General features: G+C 28.1%; 1 protein-coding gene and 1 long non-coding RNA gene across 4 annotated transcripts; both read left to right on the top strand.

Moving 5' to 3' along the window:
* Nucleotides 1–320: 320 nt before the first annotated feature.
* LOC100816439 (probable 2-isopropylmalate synthase) lies at nt 321–7264 on the top strand. The gene is made up of 12 exons (XM_003521819.5): nt 321–884; nt 2537–2750; nt 2834–2914; nt 3176–3268; nt 3376–3462; nt 3602–3702; nt 4946–4979; nt 5065–5139; nt 6071–6154; nt 6250–6384; nt 6706–6851; nt 6955–7264. The coding sequence occupies exons 1-12, from the start codon at nt 355–357 to the stop codon at nt 7040–7042; spliced, it is 1668 nt and encodes a 555-aa protein (XP_003521867.1). The 5' UTR covers nt 321–354; the 3' UTR covers nt 7043–7264.
* Nucleotides 7265–8320: 1056 nt separating this feature from the next.
* On the top strand, nt 8321–13485 carry LOC102665937 (uncharacterized). Of its 3 annotated transcripts, XR_001387348.3 has the most exons (7): nt 8321–8759; nt 8975–9038; nt 10634–10708; nt 10790–10834; nt 11380–11589; nt 13011–13071; nt 13185–13480. It is a non-coding gene; the product is annotated as an uncharacterized lncRNA (long non-coding RNA). The 3 variants fall into 3 exon arrangements; XR_413383.3 differs by having other exon boundaries at nt 8975–10708; nt 13185–13485; XR_413382.4 differs by having other exon boundaries at nt 8321–10708; nt 13185–13479.
* Nucleotides 13486–19670: the final 6185 nt, after the last annotated feature.

The raw sequence follows: 19670 nt of genomic DNA, 5'->3' as shown, positions 1-19670 counted from the left end.
CTTTTTAATTTGAGTCCTATGCTTGTCCACTTTTCGTTAAAATGAATTCAGAATACCTTCATCAATTTTTTTTATTATGTATATATATTCACAGATTTTTGTTTGTAGAGGTAATCCTGCGAGAATTTGTATCAAATATTTACTCTCTTCAAAATAGATTGTTTTTTCAGAAGATACAAACTGAAAATAACCTTTCACTAAAGAGGGTTATGGTACACATTTTTTTTTAATCTTAATTTTATTTCGGTTTCATTGCTTTTATTTCCTTTTTTTCTTAAACTAAATATACCATAAAAAGGGGAGAAAAAGCATAGATATATACTTAAATAGTGTCATACAATCTTGCATTAATCCATGGCAACCAAAACATCCACCAACGGCACCCATCATTCTCTACCCGAGTACATTCCAAACCGCATTCCTGACCCACATTATGTCCGCATCCTGGACACCACGCTTCGCGATGGCGAGCAAGCCCCTGGAGCTGCCATGACGTCCGATCAGAAGCTCCAAATTGCTCGCCAGCTCGCGAAGCTTGGTGTGGATGTCATCGAAGGGGGTTTCCCTTCAGCGTCACAGGAAGACTTCAATGCTGTCAAGATGATAGCGCAAGAAGTTGGCAACAACTGTGACGCTGATGGTTATGTTCCTGTCATTGCGGCCCTATGTAGGTGCAATGAGAGGGACATAACGAGAGCCTGGGAGGCTCTCAAGTATGCCAAGAGGCCAAGGCTTATGCCTTTCATAGCGGTGAGTCCGATTCACATGGAGTATAAGCTCAATAAGACTAAAGAAGAGGTGCTTCAAATAGCCACTGATATGATCAAATTTGCACGGGGTTTAGGGTGTACTGACATCCAATTCTGTTCTGAAGATGCAGCCAGGTTCCATAGCTTTCTTTCTATTTATTAGTAACACATTTTATTTCACAACTCACAAGTCTCCATATAATAATTTCCTTTATAAAAAAAGTCTCGTTATAAATTTTAAAAAATAACTTACTTTTTTTTAACAAGATTAATCAACACAATTTATTTGTATCAAATTCATTTGAAGAACAAATAATTTTCCTAAATTTTGTTTCTTTAGAATATTTGATATAGAATAAAAAATTATTAAAATAAAATCTTAATTAAACGAATGGTAATATGAGAATTGTCTTACTAAATAATGATAATTAAATAAGATTTGAAATCAAAGTACTTTTTTTAAAGATTATACTCTACTTTTAATTAAAATTTATTGAAAATTATAAAATTAAAAAATTTATTAAAAATTATAATTTTTATTAAAGCATAATTCGAATTGAATAAGAAGAGAATAGAAATAAAATAAAAAAGTTTTTAAATTTCTTTAATTATTAATTATTATTTTTTTTTAAAACTAAGTTATGATATTGATGAAGAGTTGTTGCTCATTAATTGTTAGTGATGGTACTAATAAGTTATGATAATTTTGTTAAAATATATTAATATTAAAAATAATTTTAGAACTTTTTTTTTAGCCTAAAGTTTTATTTGGCTGTTTGTACCTTTAAGTGGACCCTAAAAACACGACAAAGGTTGGAGTTAAATTCTTTGTCCTCATTCTACGTTGTACCCACGTTTGTAACTCATCTTTCCAGATGTTATGGCCATGTTTTTTAAGTTGCAGTCGTGGTCGCAGTCTCGTTGCCGTGAGTCCAACCTTTTTTTTTTTTTTATATTGCAAATAATTGCAGGAAAATTCAACTGATGCAATCTTAATATTATGATTGCCGTGAGTCAAAATACTTTGATATTACGATTGTAATTACAATTGTGGAACGTTACTTAAATCCATGTTTGGCTTCAACATAACTGGAAAACAACCACTGCTAAAGATGTTTTAACATCATTAAATTTAAGTTGGTTTTTTAAAAACTGATATAGAAAAATAAGTGGTGTCATTTTTGAAATTAAATTAAATTTTTTTAAAATGGTTATATAAAAATTGTCTAGTTACTAAGACATTTTTTTACTAGTGATCGTCTTTGATTTCAAATTAAATAATAAATTAAATTTTTATTTCTGGAACCTGCAATTCTACTTTTTCGTCCTTTATTGCTTTTAACCTTCTTCCATTCCATTGGACTTCTGGTTTTAAGAAAAAACCAAAAGTCCCAAACTCATTTTGATCTAGAAAACTTCACAACAAAAAAGTTCATTAACATGATTGCTGCTTTGGAAATTTTGCCTCAGAAAGTATATTTTCTCCGTTCTAACACAATTTGAACGCATTCAATGACATACACTAAGTTGTTTGTTTGGATTTGTAAAGTCTATTATTATTTGTATTCAATTTTTAGGGTGTGAAAAATTCTTATATTTGTCACATCTGACTTAGGATAAAAATAATAATTTAAAAGTAAACTTTAATTATTATTAAAATAAATAAATAAATGTAAATAGTGTAATTTTGTATCCATTATATACTTACATTTTTGTTGGTTGCAAATGTTGATATTGTCATGAATTTTGAGTTATTTTTTTGCATTATTCAATCATTATGGGACCAGATCGGATAGAGAGTTCCTTTACCAAATTTTGGAAGAAGTTATCAAAGCTGGGGCAACAACTCTGGGCATAGGTGACACTGTGGGCATAACAATGCCATTCGAGATTAGAGAATTGGTTGCTGGTATAAAAGCCAATGTCCCTGGAGCTGAAAATGTTATTATTTCTATTCACTGTCATAATGATCTTGGACATGCCACTGCAAACACAATAGAGGTACCCACATAACCCTATCACTTAATGTAGTCAGTGTAACACAATATTGATAATTTTATCTGGCCTTAATTAATTGCTTTCAGGCTGCTCGTGCTGGTGCAATGCAATTAGAAGTAACAATTAATGGGATTGGTGAAAGGGCTGGTAATGCCTCATTAGAAGAGGTTGGTATCAATAATTTATTGTGTAACGAATCTAATAAATGTTAATGGATCAATTTTCTATTGAATATTAATGTAAAAGTTATCTACAGTAACTTGGTGACAGAATTACAACTCTCAATTAGGGTTCGGATTCCCAATTCATATTGGACCTGTTAACAAAATGATCATATTGCTCTTCTATTGTTTTTTATTAACTATCTCAGTCACTTAATTTCATTTCCCTTAATGTATTATAACTTATTTTATATTTTTTTGTTCAAGGTTGTGATGGCCCTAAAATGCAGGGGAGATCATGTCTTAGGTGGTTTGTATACTGGAATTAATACAAGGCACTTATTGAAGACAAGCAAGATGGTTTTATATTTTCAAACTATTCTATGAATTTTGGGATACTTTTCCCCCTTTAAGTTACCTTTGTTTAATTCAATTTTTTTTTTTATAAATAAAATCTTTATCAATAGGTTGAAGAGTTCTCTGGTATGTATTTACAACCACACAAAGCTGTTGTAGGTGATAATGCCTTTCTCCATGAAAGTGGCGTTCACCAGGTTAGTGGAATTAAATGCATTTGCAGTTAACTAATTATATAACACTAAATATATAGACAATGCACTTAATTACCATTATATTCTTTTAATGTAAATCTTATAACTTTCATTTACTATGCTACATACATTTACTTTGTAGGCTGGATTATTAAAGCATAGAGGTACATATGAAATATTGTCTCCCGAAGATATTGGCCATGAAAAGTCCAATGGAGTTAATATGGTACTAGGGAAGCTAAGGTATGCCATTTGCTTTTTTCTCAAAACTCTTTTTTTACTATTTTGTCAACCTAATTATATAAGGATTTATACTATAAGATAATAGGATGAAACTTTATAGAATAAAAGCTGGTGAGCTTTTTCTAATTTTATATCAATGGAATGGAGTTGTAATTTATAACAATTTTTTTTATAATAATTCAATAATTTTTATTTTGTGTAATTCTAAATTTCAAGCTTTTGATATTATTTATTAATTTTCTTTCATTTTATAATGATTTTCCATTTTTTTTCTATTTTTAATATTTTTCTTTTTTTTAATTTTTATATACTGGGTGATGTACTTGGTTTGGTTTGAGTTGCCAATATTTTTTTAAATTGGAAAAACCGATTCAACACAAATCAATTAACATTGATAGATTTATATCTAAATATTTACTAAACTTGATCCAACCCTACATTTAGGTACAAAATTATTTGCAACAAGGATTTCTATAATATGTACTAATATTTTTTCCTTATATAACTATGCATTTATAATTTATGAATAACAACGTTAATTAAATATATTTTTATATCAATATTAATTTTAATAAGAAAAAAATTATTTAATTAATTAAATGATTGATCTTTTTACGAAGTATTAATGATGGAAATATATTACAGACCATTTATATGCATTTAATATTTAAAAGATCTAATATGGCAAGTATTCAAAAGATTAAACTTATGTTTAATGTATCTTTAGATGAAATAATTGGTAATTTATTTAAATTATTTATTTATTTGAAATTGTTTATATTCACTGATAATTATAATAAAAATAAACATTATCAATATAATTTTGAAGTATCTAACCACATTTTTTTATCTAAAAAATTACACAAATATTTTATTAATAGAGTTTTGTAAGTATAATAGTATTTATTAAATTAACTATCATAAATATAATGCGTAAAAATAATAAAATTTATTGTACTCAAGTATATATTAATATATAGCTATTGTTCAAATAAATATTTATTGAATTAGTTAAAATCAAGTAATTAACATTCATATCATTTAAAAAAAATATTTTTATTATAATCTATTTTACTTTATATATATATATATATATATATATATATATATATATAAGTAAAATAGATTTTTGGTTTTTTTATTTGTAATTTGGTAATGATTATTTTGTTTCTTTTGTATCTTAGACTTCATATAATCAATTTATGATTCATTCTCCCTTTATTTACTTTTCTGCATCTAATAGTGGACGCCAAGCTTTGAAAAGTCGACTCAAAGAGGTAATAAAATAATTTCGTTATTATACTCAAAGTCATTCTGAATGTTTTCCTTTTTTTTCACGAGTTATTCTTTTTACCTTTTCAGCTTGGCTATGAACTTAGGGATGAAGAAGTTGAAAGTGTGTTTAGGAACTTCAAAGCAATAGCTGAGAAAAAGAAGGTTAAAAATTAGTTATTTCTCTTTCCCTTTCTTGCTTCATTTCAATCATGAATAAATATATAGTTATATGTACTTAACATTAACTTTGTCAACAAGTTAGGTCTAGGGTGATTTGTCTATGTCAAATAATTAATTTGTTGTATTTACTCTGCATAGAATCAATGTCAAATGATAAGTTAGGTCTAGGGTGATTTGTCTATGTCAAATAATTAATTTTTTGTATTTACTCTGCATAGAATCAATGTCAAATGATAAGTTAGGTCTAGGGTGATTTGTCTATGTCAAATAATTAATTTTTTGTATTTACTCTGCACAGAATCAATGTCAAATGATAAAAATGATTTTACATGCTTGTCGGCACAGCATATGGGATTATTTTATGATTTTTAGCATGCATAAGGTTCCTTTGGAGTGAGTTTGTTTGTAAGGGCACAACATATGGATTTATTTACTCTTGATTTAACTCAAAAGTATACAGAGAACTTCAGCTACTAAAATTATTTTAGGGTAACTATACTTTTATTTGTGCTTTTATTTGTGCGCCTTACAAATGAACACAATTTAGAAAAGTTTCATGTTCACCATATGTTGGTTTTGTAGCCACACGTCTATATTTCTTATACTATAGGAAAAAGAGAATAAAATTTTGCAACACTAAATTAATGACTAATCATAAATAGAAAGCATCCAAAATCATGAAGCATATTAGTAAAGTAACCAAAACTTGAAAGAAGCAAAATAAAATTAATAAATAGGGAAACAAGAAATTGCATCATGCATTATGGTCAAAAGCAACCCAAAAATTATGCCTTTTAAAACTATATGATTGTGGTTGTGTTCTTGTGATGTTTGTTAATTGTGAATCATTTTGATCATTTCTTGAAACTAATGTCTTCCTATTGTCTAACTCAAATATGCTTGGTGTCCTTAGAGAGTTACCGATGTTGATCTCAAAGCATTGGTATCAGATCAAGCTTCTCATGCTGAGCCTATTTGGAAGCTTGGTGGTTTGCAGGTAAATTGAAATGTGATAAATTTAAAGGTATATGTTTGATGCGATGTCTTGTCTAACAAAATAAAAGAAAAAATAAGCAATATCTTTCAATGTAGGTGACTTGTGGAACTATGGGTTCTTCAACAGCAACTATCAAACTTGTTACTAGTGATGGTAGCACACATGTTGCTTGTTCTGTTGGTGTAGGACCAGTAGATTCAGCTTACAAGGCTATTAATCTCATAGTGAAGGTTTGAAAGTTTGATAAGTTCCTTATTGCTATTTTTCCTTTTAATTACACCCCTTACTACTATAAGCATTTACCCATTTTTATAGTTTTCTATTTTGTGCATTCTATAGAAATCTATTGGAATTTAACAACTCGCCTTTAGAGAAATATTATTCAACATTTTATGATTTCCCCCTTCCCCCAAAGTTTAGGGTTTTCATGGAAAAAAAATGGGCTAAAAGTTTATCTTTAAGCATAACATTGAGAGGATAAAATATTTATCTAAATGTTGTAGTTTTCTAGGTTATATCATCATATAAGGAAGTTACACCATTTTATGCAGGAAACCGTAAAAGTACTTGAATACTCACCAAGTACAGTTACAGGAGGCACCGATGCAATTGCTACTACACGTGTTGTAATTCGTAGAGAGAATAAGCAGTCACCTACTCCTGCTTTGAATGGAAACGTTATTTATCCAACATTTAGGTATTGTTAATCCAAAAGTTGATTGCTTTAGTATATCATTTTCTTACTAATTAATTTTGCACACGAACAACTAATGTTCTATGTTTTCTGTTTAATTTAATAGTGGTACCGGAGAAGGAGTGGATATTGTTACTTCAAGTGTAGAGGCTTATATTACTGCACTAAACAAAATGCTCGATTCAAAGGAATGATTTGTATTTGTCGAAAGAATTCTAGCACCTAAATGTTAGAATTCACACTTCAAGTTATAAATTCAGCTTGCTATTTGTGATTTCTTTGTTATCTTTTTAAGTATGGAACATATTATTGGAGAATGTTACCTTTGTAAGTCTCCACATGGGACTAATATATGAGAAATGAACTTGTTATTTGCTTGATGATCAAGGAGAATAAAAGAAGGAATAGTTCACGAATTCGATCCCATATTAATTTCATCTTATTTTTTGGACAACTTTAAGATGTGTATGAGGTAGGACGGTTAACTTTAACCATATTTTAAGGTAACTTTTTTGGTTGTGGCTGAAACCAAACCTTAATATGTTGTGTTTTTCATTTATACATTATTTGGGTTTATAAGCCCATTAGAATCCTCTGTATATATACTTATTTTATATTTTGTTTTAAGGTTTGAACTTGAGAGTTACGACAATCCAAAGAGTGAGATTGAAGACAAATTCTTTCCCCTCCTTCCTTCCTCCATGATTTGTTGTTTGGATTATCTTGTTAAATCTCCTTTGTTTCTCTATGTCTAAGTAATTTTCTAGTTTTTGAGATTGTACATAACTCTTAATGCATGATTGATTGTTGTCTCCATTAATAATTGGATATCTTTAGATTTGATTGAGGTTTATTCATGTGAATTTGTGGACCACTTATCTACATCTCATAGATATTCAAGGAAGAACTATAAGGTCAATCTAAATATTAGATATATAAGAACTAAAATTGAGACTTAAATCATGAAAGCAATTTTTAGTATTTTAGGGAATCAATGGATTATTACTAGTTTATAGGGTTCAATTTAAGTCAACTATCACAAGAGTAGGAAGTAGATTGGCTGAGCACAATTTTTTCTATCTTAAAAAACAATGTTAACTATAGAATAATTCATCATTAAAGAAATTCAATCTCAACAATTGGATAATTACATATTTGATGCAACCAACTTTGAAAATCCTTCTTGACATGGAAACACACTATTAGAAAAAAGATTTTTTACAATGTTGATCTAACATTGGTTGATAAAAAATCATTTTAGAAAGAAATGCAGTGACATTTTTATAAATAAAAATAATTCTACAACGGTTCTACAAAAACCGTCTTAAAAATTACCATTCTAAGATGATTTTGCAAAAATAGTCTTAGAATGATTGTCATTCTACGGCGATTTTTCAAAAATCGTCTTAAAAAACTGTCATTTTAAGACGATTATTCAAAAGAAGATTTTATGTTGTTTTTAAGACTACCTCTTCACTCTTTCTCGTGACTCTCTGTATTCTCACTATCCCTCTCATTCTCTATACTCAAGGCCACAAACTTCGACGTCACCCACTTGCTTACTCCAAATTCTCACCCTTCCCTCTCCGTTCAAGAATCTCCTGCACCTCTGCGTACTTAAATATCGTCCCTTCCAAAATCCTAATCACTCCTTTGAGTCTTGCAACGAAGAGGAGCACGATGCGATCGTTGGCATCCACGGTGTTGTCGTTGTGGCCGTCGGTGGCTGCTATTAGTTTAGTAGGTTGAGGTTTTTGTTTCTCTTGTCTTAGAAAGAGTGGAGAGTCATGATTGGGTACGCTCGTGGAAGGAGACATTGTTTTCTCTACTTCAAGATGTCCCACTTCACCTTTGCAAACACGTCTCCATTTCTATTGATGGGACTTCTATAACTATTATCATTGTTGATAGGTGGATCAATTTTTTGTTTTAAATTTTAATATTTCTGTTAATTAAAGATTAAGATTATTGTGTATTTGAATTCTGAAGTAGGAATACGAATCTGGTGTTGCAGTGACACGGGAGAACCGTTGTGGAGACCTTTACTTCACTATTGTGTTTTTCACAGCTAGGAGATTTATGTGTTTGTGTTGCAATTTTGACCTTTGTTTTATGTTTTGTTGTAGATTGGCTATGATCCTGAGGTGGACTCATATCCTTCATGGCTAGTCTCTCAACTCATATCCTGAGGTCGTTGCTCTTGGAACTCTAATTGATTGTTTAAAGGAGGAAATTGGAAATAAATATGACATGTTCTGCTTTCTTAATACATTGTTTGCAATTGTAATGAGAATCTGTATACTTGAAATTACAAATTTTCAATACTTGAGAGGAACCAAGTTTGAGAGTAACCAGAGCTGCAAGAGCATGCTAACCAATTTGAAGGTCACTTTAAAAATAGGAACCAACTTGAAACTGTTCCTCATTTCCTCTAGACATCAAAACCATGTAATTGGGTTCATTGAGTTTTAAAAATGGATTTCCTCTTTTCCTTTTGCTATTTTAGTGAATATAGGATTGCCCAATTTATATAGCCGAGAATTTATAACCAAGTGATTGTTCTTATATTTCTGTTTTCTTTTCTGGATCTGGGTGGAACTTGTTGCAAATACTAAATGCTTTACTTTTCAATTAGCTTATTAACAGTTGGTTCTATTAAAAGACATAGGTAAGAGAATGTTTACTACACCCTATGAAACATTTAGTTACTTGAAAAATAAGTACCGAATGTTTTTTGTTTAATATATATGGATTCTTGACATTGTTATTAATATATTTGTCCAGAAATGGGGATTATCCAATAATACTTAGTACATTATTACAAAAGAGAGGTTTTTCAACAGGTTCTTGAAGAAGATGGAAGTTTGTGAGCCAATCAAATCTGAAAATATCGTGTTGTTTATATATATATATTGTTGTTGTTTCTTACTCATACGGGAACGCTACTTTCTCTACAAACAGGTTAAGGTTGGTTTCACTTTGTTAAAGTGTAAATTCACCGATTAAACTCATACTCAACCTCAAAAGAAAAAATAAAGAAAGTCTAAGTCAATTAGCTGAACAGTAGTGAGTTGTTTTAAGTTTTGTAATACAAAACTTCAATTTCTATAGATAAAAAAAGACTCAAAGGAAAAGTAAAAAGCACTACTTTGAACTTAGTTGAAATCCTCTTCACTTTGATTTTAAGAAATGACATAATTACTTAGTACCTGTTACCATTACATTTCATGATCAAAACCAAACTTTTAAGTACGAAAGAGAGTGATGAATGCACTGTTCATTGGCGATATGCGATTCATGAGTAGATAGACCTTCAACATATAATTGCATGAATATAGGGTGTTCTTTAATTTTGCCAGAAGATTTTGCAATTGATTACCACTTCGAGTGGTCTTATGCCTTTAGAGATTAAGTTTAGATCAATGGAAAAAGTTAGAATTGACTGAAATATAATGTAATGGTTATAGATTGACTTTTTTCTTTGTCTTTCATGACATTCAGTTTAATTTTTCTTTTCCATTTTATTTTAGGGGTATATGGGACCTAGCCCTTTTCACAACGGATAACAATTATTTACACTACTAAATTAAGTTTCTTTTCACACCCAATCATAATAAATTAGCATTTATTAATATTCAATCATCTACTGAATTATAAGTTGTAATTGTGAGCCAGCCACTAGCATTTTTTAAGCATGGAGTATGTCTATTTGAGGAATTTCTTGTTTAATATTACAATTATTGCTAGCTAACCAACTTTGTTAACTGAATGCAATACTATTGCAGGATTGTTAATTGAATGCAACACTATTGCAGGATTGCCGATTTTGTGATGGCAAACTCAGATCCAGTTTTACCTACGTAAGAAATACTCTTGCCAAACTTCCCTTGTCAGTTTAAAAATATAAGATCATGATTATTATATCTTTCTCATTCAAGCAGGAGCAAGAAGAACCACCCGTCATGTAGCTTCTGGAAGTGGTTGTGGTACTCTTTTTTGTTAGTTTATTTATTTAGTTAAAGGATTTTGCTAATTGGTATCGTAAATACATTGGTTAAAAAATTAAAAGAGTTTGAAAAACATCTAACATTACATTATTTATGCATTTTATTTTCATGAAGGTAGACATTTCTTTCATCATGCGCTTCTCTGCATTGAAATAGTTTTCCTTTTTGGAAAAAAATTAAGTGAAGTCATTTTGAATACTATTAATTTCTTTGCTTTTCTTCCTTTTGTAGCTATATTTGTGAAATGAATTTTCTCTTAGCTTAGAGCTCCTTAAACTTGCTAAACTGAAAATTGTTGAATATTAAAATGAATTTTAAATAATTGGTATTAACAATATGTAATTGCAAAAATGAACTAACTCGTATACTTTTTATGGTTAATCTTATAACACTCGAAGAGTGGCTAAATTTGGAAGTAGTATCATTTCTAATTGTTTCTTAGAATAAAGGTTCTTCAAAGTGATACTTCTTTCTTTGAAGGAGTACTCTGCCTTTTGATTGATTGAGTGGATTTTATGACGTAGGTTGTGAATTTTGAGTATGTTGATGAGAGGAGGCAACACAAAAAAGAACAATGGAGACACTTTAACAGTTCAAAAAGGACACATTTGTAGGAGTTGTTAAGAGACAAGTATCAAGAGGATAAAGTTGAGGAGTTGTTAAGAGACAAGTATCAAGAGGATAAAGTTGAGGAGTTTAATGCCTTGGGCAAGGGGAAGCCAAACCGAAAGTTGGTATGTAATTCTAATACTCATGCTATTGTCTTCTATAATTCTATTAATTTGCAGAAAATATTGTTTCTTGCTATCATTTATAGAGTTATTATGATATGAAGTTACATTCAACTGTGTCAATACATATTCTCTTTGCTCTCCAATGCTGCTTTTTACCTTGTACATTCTTATGAAATTTGTTTCTTTTTGTTTTCCTTCAACAGTGTAAAATTACACATTAAACCCTTAAATAAATAAACTAAACTTGAATATCTTACTTTTTTTTTGTTTTTTACTAGACAAATTTAAACCTTAGGTGGTGACGCTCAAATGTTTATGCAAATCACCTAAATCCAAATATATGCTATTCACTACATGCACTTACAAAAGTGGCCTCACCTAGTGAATGAAGTGATCAAGCTGTCTTGGCAAGTAATCCAACAGGGCAACATTAAGCTAGTTAAGCACTAAAAACTAGTTAAATGCCCCCTAACTAATTTGTTGCATCTTTATCCATCAATTATCAGTAGTTTAGCATACAATATCATCAAATTCATAAGGAAAAGGAAAAATATCAACAATTGGATTAAAGAGGAGGAATAAAGAGGTCTCTTTTTGGCTTTTTGCAATTCTTGTTATTATTTTAGAAAAGTGTGGTCTGGGTGTGATAATAGGAGGATACCGTAAAAAGCAGACTTAAGATGTGATAATATAATACGGTTTCTTTATATATATATGTATATATATATATATGTATATATATATATATATATATGAAAGAAATATTTTTAACATTCTCTCGGAAAGTGTGCTTAAAAATTAGGCGTTAGAGATGTTTATGCACCAGAACTTTTCTTCTTGAAATTGTATCTAAACATTACAAAAATGAAAGGAAGAGAAATATAGATACAATAATAAAATATAACAAGAGAGAGATGGAAATAAATAATAGATGTTGATAAAATATTTATAAGTGTTCATTTGAAACACTGTAATGTTTATTATCTTCTTATTTATATTTTGAATAATGATAAAAATAGAGGTTGAAAGAAGAGAATATAAAAATAAAAGAGAAATAAATAAATTAAATAAAAGTGAGATAGAAAAGAAAGTGACTAATAGTAAATATTTTCCTTCTATTTTAAGCGGCAAAAAAATGGTATTATTATTACTTTGGGTTTTTCTTCATGTATCAACGACCTTTGCAAATGAGCAATGTGTTTTTCTTACTTGTAGTGTTTGCTGTGAGCTTTTTTAATTCTTATTTTTCTTTTCTTTCTTTGTGCCCTTTACATTTTCAATTATACTATTTTAATAATTGTTAAAATAAGGTATTAGTAGATTTTTAACATTGTTTAATAATTTTATTTCCTACCTTGTGATTTATCATACCTAAAGTCATTCTGTGAGTGAATATAATGTTTATATTTTTTTTATTACAGCTATGTAACCCTTTTTTTTCTCATATTGCTGAAGATATAGCTTATTCCTCTACATTTGCAGGTGATAGATCTTAAATGCTATGAGTATATCTTCCCTCATTCCTTCCCCTCCCTTTTTTCTTTTCTATATCTTAGTTTCCTAATTTTTCCTTTGTGCTTATAATTTGTCTGTAGATGGTGTTCCAAAAGAAGGACTCCGAATCCAAGATGTACTTGTTAGGATTGCACATGTTCTGTGAGGAGTGTGTATATATGAATGGTCAATTAATAATTTTAATTTATTTCTTGTTTGCTCCTTTTAAATTGAAAGGTTACTACATATTTAAGAGAAATGAGCTATAGGATTCTAAAAGTATTAGATAATTTTTTAAGGTGAACTAGCTCCCTGGCAAGAGTTTATCCCATAAGTTGCATCAATTAATTCTGTAAAAAATAAATTCGATATAATTTGTTGATCTTGACTATTTGTTTACATATCTCTTTCTTTTAAATATATTCGCCAGCTTTTTCAGTAGCCTATAATATTTTTCTATGGAATCAATTCAAAAAATTGAACAGGCTATGTAACTATTCACCCGTAAAATTTGACATAATGTCGTTGAGCATTGATGTGTATTTTGTGCATAAATTGCTTATGAGAATTGGGAGAAAATTGTCAATTCTCTTGACCTTTTTAATTTAAACTATCAAATAAAAAAATGTTATATCTTTTTTAGAATTTTTATTTAAATATTATATTTTATTAAATTTTAGTTACTAAATATACAATCAGTTTTTATCCTTGGCTTTTTTAAATTATAACTTTACAATAATTTTCTTTTTTTTTAAAAAAAATTATCTTAAGAATATATTTTATTAATTAGTTATTATATAATTGTTTTCATTTCTTGATTTTTTTTCTAAACTATAAAACCAATAGTAATCTTATATTTTGTTACAAATATATAAATATTATATTTTATCAAATTTTAGTATAGATTGAAAGGAAATTACTGAAAAAATTAGTGTAGATTAATTATAAATGATGTTCATAACAAGCAAGAAAACGTTATGTATTTTGATTGAATATGATTGTAATTAACGTTTTAGAATCTCAACTTATGAATATTTTTCATTATATATATATATATATATATATATATATATATATATATGTTTTAGATGAATTTTATTTTTTATTGTTGGCCCCCTTAAGTCTAGGTTTACCCTTGATCGATACATGATGGATATGAGATATGAAGGTACGTGCGAAGGAAGGAGGGAGGGGAGGAACAATAACATGGTTTCCGGCAAACCTAACGACACGGAGGAGTAGAAAGAAGTTGTTGGGGGAGGCTTGCCGGAGTTGATGTAGGAGGAGAAGGGGCTGCCGGAGAGGAAGGAAAAACAGATACCAAAATATCTTATGCAGAAAATGATATGCTTTAGATTGATTTTGATGGTTTGTGAATAATATGATGCTGCAAATTGGACCAAAGGTGGTTCACTCAATAAATAATCCATACAATATCAAATATTTAAAAAATTTAAATGACTTTTTCATCTTTGTAATTAAGTATTTCTTTCATTTGTCTTTATAATTTTTTTTTATTTTAATCCTTATAAAATATATTTATTTTATTAACATTTTAGATAATTTTTTTTACTGTTTAAGGTATTTTTTAATTATTTAAAGTACTATCAAAAATGCTTTAAGAACGAAAAATAAAATAAACACAATTTATAAGAATTAAAATGATTTTTTTTCCAAAAATAAAAATAAAAAAACACTAAATTATATAGACAGAAAATTATTTAATTAAGCATATTTAAAATAATAAAATTGTAATAAGGTAGTGTTTTGTTACTTTCATCTTAGATGTGTTTGAGATGAAAATTTTGAAAATTAATACAAGTATCACACTTCTACGGTCTACTCTAATTTAAATCTCTCATCTCATTTTTTGTTTTTTACTTTCACACGTTAAAACTAAACATACCTTAAGATCAATTCATTTTATAATGACAATCATTACAACAATTTGCTAATAAAAATAATGTTTAATATCTTTTAAACTGCTATGTATAACTAATGAAAAAATATTACTTGCTCCGTTCAATTATACTTGTTGTCTAAATTGTTATACATAGATTAAAAAAAAAATTAACAATAGATGAAAAAAATAATTTTACAATATTAGCATTATCAATATTAATTTTTATTTATTTTTGGTAGTCTATATGATAATATTATAAGAAATACAAGTAAAAAAAATTAATATTATATTAAAAAAGTTAAAATAAAAATTATTTTGAAATATTTTTTTATACGATGATTATTATGAGATAGAATGAATATATAATACTCTATAAATTAAACTTACTCACTTTCTCTATTTCTAACGTACTAATCATGCGTTGATGCTTTTTTTTATTATTATTTGACATTACAAAAAAAGTCTCTAATTATTTTCCATAGATAACAAACAGTTGATAAAAATTATTTTCATAGAGAATACATTTTTTATAGAAATTAAAAAAAGATGAGGCCAACCGTAAGAATATAAAATTTTGTTTAATAATAAAACTGCATAACAATTACTTAAATTCCATTTTAAAATATGGCAAGGTGCGCCTGATCTTTCAATTGAAGTAAATGTAATGTCGGTGCAATTTTCTTTTTATTTTGATTTGTATGGTCCATATTTTTAATATGATTTCAGAATACTCTCAATTTTCTTTTTATGTATATTACTCCTAAATTTTATTTAAAAGATATGGTAAGGTGTGGCTGATTTTTCACAGGAAGCTATGAAATATCGGTCCAGTTAAAACTGTTTTTAGTCTGATTCCTATGAGCCCACCAAAAATAAAGTTTGATTCCTATGCTGGTCAATTTTTTTGTTAATTAATATGATTTCAGAATACATAGTGTATTTTTTAACGGCTCAGATACATGTTTTTTTTGTTGTAAAATGTGTTATTATTTTTCTAAAATTTGAAAAGTTAAATATTAGTTATTGTAAAAGAAAAATTATTCCTCTCATTTTGAAGTCCACCAGTTTTAGTTGTTAGCACTATCATTTTTTGTATTTTTATGAAATGATATTTAAACCATTTAAAGGACCAAAAATGGTGCATTTAAAAATTAAAGGGAAAAATAGATATTTTTTTTATAAAAAAGACTAAAGTCAAACTTTTAAAATTTTAAAGAGGCTAAAAGTATTTTTTTAACTTTTTTTTATAACAAAGTTGATTGCTTTAATATTTCATTTTCTTACTAATCTCGCTCATGCACAACTAATGTTTCTATGTTCTCTCTTTTTATAGTGGGACTGGAAAAGGAGTGGATGTAGTTGTTTCAACTTTCTAGTGTAGAGGCTTATCTTACTGTCCTAAACAAAATGCTCGATTTCAAGGAATGATTTAAATTTGTTGAAAAAATTATAGCATATGTGTGTAGGAGTTGGGACAGCTTCATGTTATAAATCCATAGAGTTATTTATGATTTTTTTTTTGTTAACCTTGAACATGTAACAAATTATTCTATAATGCTATATTTGTCTAAGTCTACATAAGTAAGACGGAGAATGAATTGAATCAACTCAAATATAATTCAAGTCTTAATTTGATAATTGAGTTATTGAACTTGATTCATGAATTAAATAACTTAAATTTGAGTTAAAAATTGAATTTGTAGTTAAATAAATGAGTTGAATTTGAGTTACATATACTTCAATTTGATTGCTTCATAAAAAAACTAAATAGTGTGTTGTTAAAATGAGGCGGCTTGAAAATCACGAACAAGAGTTTTAATTGTAATAAGCAATCAAATAAATCAATAATTAAAATACATTAAAACGTGTTAATAATGTGTTAATGATTAATGCAAAAGTAAATATTTAAATTCAAAATAATCTCAAAATATTTTTTTCTTGAAGCTATATATTAAAGTTTTCAAAGAATAAGAATTTAATTATATTTTTATTTAAATGTATATTTTTAAGTTTTTTTATTTAATTTTAACTATTAAGCTAATTGATTTATATTTAAAAAAATTATAATAATAAAATATTTAATTTATATTATATATATATATATATATATATATATATATATTGACAAAAAAATTATAAAAAAAATGTATTAATGATGGATATGAGTAGGGTATAATATGATATTTATTCTCATCCATCTCCGCTTAAACAGTTAAATATAAAAAAAAGATATTTTTTAAAACAAAAAGTATGTTAATGATGGTTTAGTGTCAACTAATCAATGCTTTTATTAATAAATATTAATTAGTTAATTTTATTAAAAATATCATTGAGGAAATTGGAACTCCCAACATTTTTCTCTTTTGTAGTCTCTTCACCCTTAAGCTCTTACTATTAATCTATAAAATAATCTTATATCAATGTTATAGGGTCGACTGACCTACACTAATTAACATTGCTATAGTGGATGATAGTAATTGATGACCAACACTGATCAACGAAAGATCATATAAAACAGCATCACTCTTGAATTTTGATTTCTATCAAGGATTTTTTATTTTCAAATTTAACATTCGACCAATAATAGAAAAACGAGTGACTTTGTGTTGGGTTCCTGCAGAAAACTCTGGTCCCATGCATTATGGCTCCAACTCTCCAATAATAGTACGTGCTGGTGAAGGGAAATGCCTCCAAACTGTGAGGTCAACTTGTCGCCATTAATGAGACCTATCTTTTACTTTTGTCTATGGAATAGTTCTTTTTTTGTGGCATAATTATTCAGAACTCAAATATACCACGCAATTTGGAAGACACAGATCATCATAGTAACTAAGTTAATTTTTTTAAGTAACGTACGTGTACTTTAATGACTATTTTGTGCCTTCCAACTAAGATCAAGTAGTGCTTTGTCGTGATGCAGTTGCCAGGTTGACCTACTATATAGTTAAATGGACAAGAAGGAAGACAAGTCCTGTGTTTAGAAAAGTATTTGGGATGCAAGTATCTTCTTTTTTCCACGTCAAAGCTAGTCTCTTGTTAATAGTGAAATAAATATTTTAGGATGGAAGGAATATAGGGAAGAAATTTGAATTGAAAAGAAAAAATTTAAATTTTTGTATCTATAAAATAATTTCTCCTTTCATCTTCTCTCTAAACAAATGGAAGAAAATGTTTCGTTAGTCGTATTTTTATTTTTTTTTCTTTTCACTTTTTTTCCTATCAAATCATAATTTTCTTTTGTTAAAAAAATTAATAAATTAACCTCTAACATTTATTTATAAAAAATGTGTTGTTGTAGTTTTATTTACGTAAGATAAAAGATAAAGACAGAATTTAATTTTTTCTTTGGATGCTGCTTGGGGAAGAATAGGACTGCAACTGGACAAAAATTTATTGACTAATTAAATAATTATTTAGTAATACTAAATTATATTTAAATATCTAATGAATAAAGATGTTAGTTGTTGCTAACTAGTAACAAAAAGTCCTTTTGCAATGAAAAGGCCTCATATCAAACTCTCGTGTTTTTTCACTGTTGTTCTCATCATTCATCAAATGTATCGTCCCTATTCCTCCACGTCTAGCATGGCAATTCTCAATTGGTGTGAGTTCTAGCTTGGATCGATAGCATAATAATTTATTGGTCAGAATCTAACGAGCTTCCTAACTCAACTATTGCATGACTGAAACAGCATATATAATTATTGATTTTCTTTTTTAAAAGACAATAATAATTAACTAACTCACCATTTCTTTTATAGATTGTGTTGATGAAAAGGGTACTCATGTGTCAAACCCATCATGATGAATTTACCTTCTCCTAGTCAAAAGTAGTGGCCTTTAGGAGTTAGCTAGGACTTAGGTGATAAATAGAAAAAAACTATGGAGGTTCTTGAGGATCCACGTATCAGCATGCTTATCCATCCGATTCTTCCGATGCTTTTTTTTACACATGTATGGTTTTTTTTTTTTATTTCACTTTTCCTTAATAATTGTTATCGGCTTCACGAATTTTCCTTTATAAAGTGTTTAGATGAGTTAAGAGATGTTTATAAACTTTCTTTAATCTCAATCTCTAAAATATGTGAGACTATTTCAATATCCCGGAACAATAATATTACAATTTTCATTCGAGATAAATAGTAGTTTATACACAACTTTAAAAAGCTAATAGGTCCCCTAAAAAGCTATTGGAATTACTATTTTAGTACACTTTAAAGTCTCATATGGCTGTCAAATTCAATAATAATTCAAAATTACTTTTGTTCCTCAAACTAATACTATTTTAATTTTTAAATAACTTAAATGATAACAATAATAAGATACGCAAGTTCAAATATTATCACATACCTATTTTATTTTTCTTGTTTTCGCCCATTCCCCTTTGATGATATATTTACGAGCTTTATTATAAAATTATTTTAAGAAGAAAAAAAAAAAAACAAGTACGTACTATCATTATTTTTAGGATGCCTAGCTTACACGTCGCAGCTGTTTCGGTGGTCCATATAATAAACACGTATAGCACAAAAATTTATGACTCAAAAACGACATAGTTAACAATTTGTGTTCGGACTACAACAACCACTAACAACTACTATGACTACCATACTTGTACTACAAACTGTATTGTATATAAGGGTAAAACAAAATGGTCCATATTAATCACTGTCTCATTATTCCC

The sequence above is a fragment of the Glycine max genome, chromosome 3 (genome assembly GCF_000004515.6).
Source record: "Glycine max cultivar Williams 82 chromosome 3, Glycine_max_v4.0, whole genome shotgun sequence".
NCBI lineage: Eukaryota > Viridiplantae > Streptophyta > Magnoliopsida > Fabales > Fabaceae > Glycine > Glycine max.
The sequence above is the reverse complement of the archived record's forward strand: the minus strand, read 5'-3'. Positions and strand labels throughout refer to the sequence as shown.

What these genes read in the sequence shown, in the direction of transcription:
- LOC100816439 (XM_003521819.5), top strand. Translation starts at nt 355, where the DNA reads ATGGCAACCAAAACATCCACCAACGGCACCCATCATTCTCTACCCGAG. An exon ending in ATGGTACTAGGGAAGCTAAG is followed by an intron (nt 3,703 to 4,945) that starts GTATGCCATTTG and finishes TGCATCTAATAG; the next exon opens with TGGACGCCAAGCTTTGAAAA. An exon ending in GGAAGCTTGGTGGTTTGCAG is followed by an intron (nt 6,155 to 6,249) that starts GTAAATTGAAAT and finishes CTTTCAATGTAG; the next exon opens with GTGACTTGTGGAACTATGGG.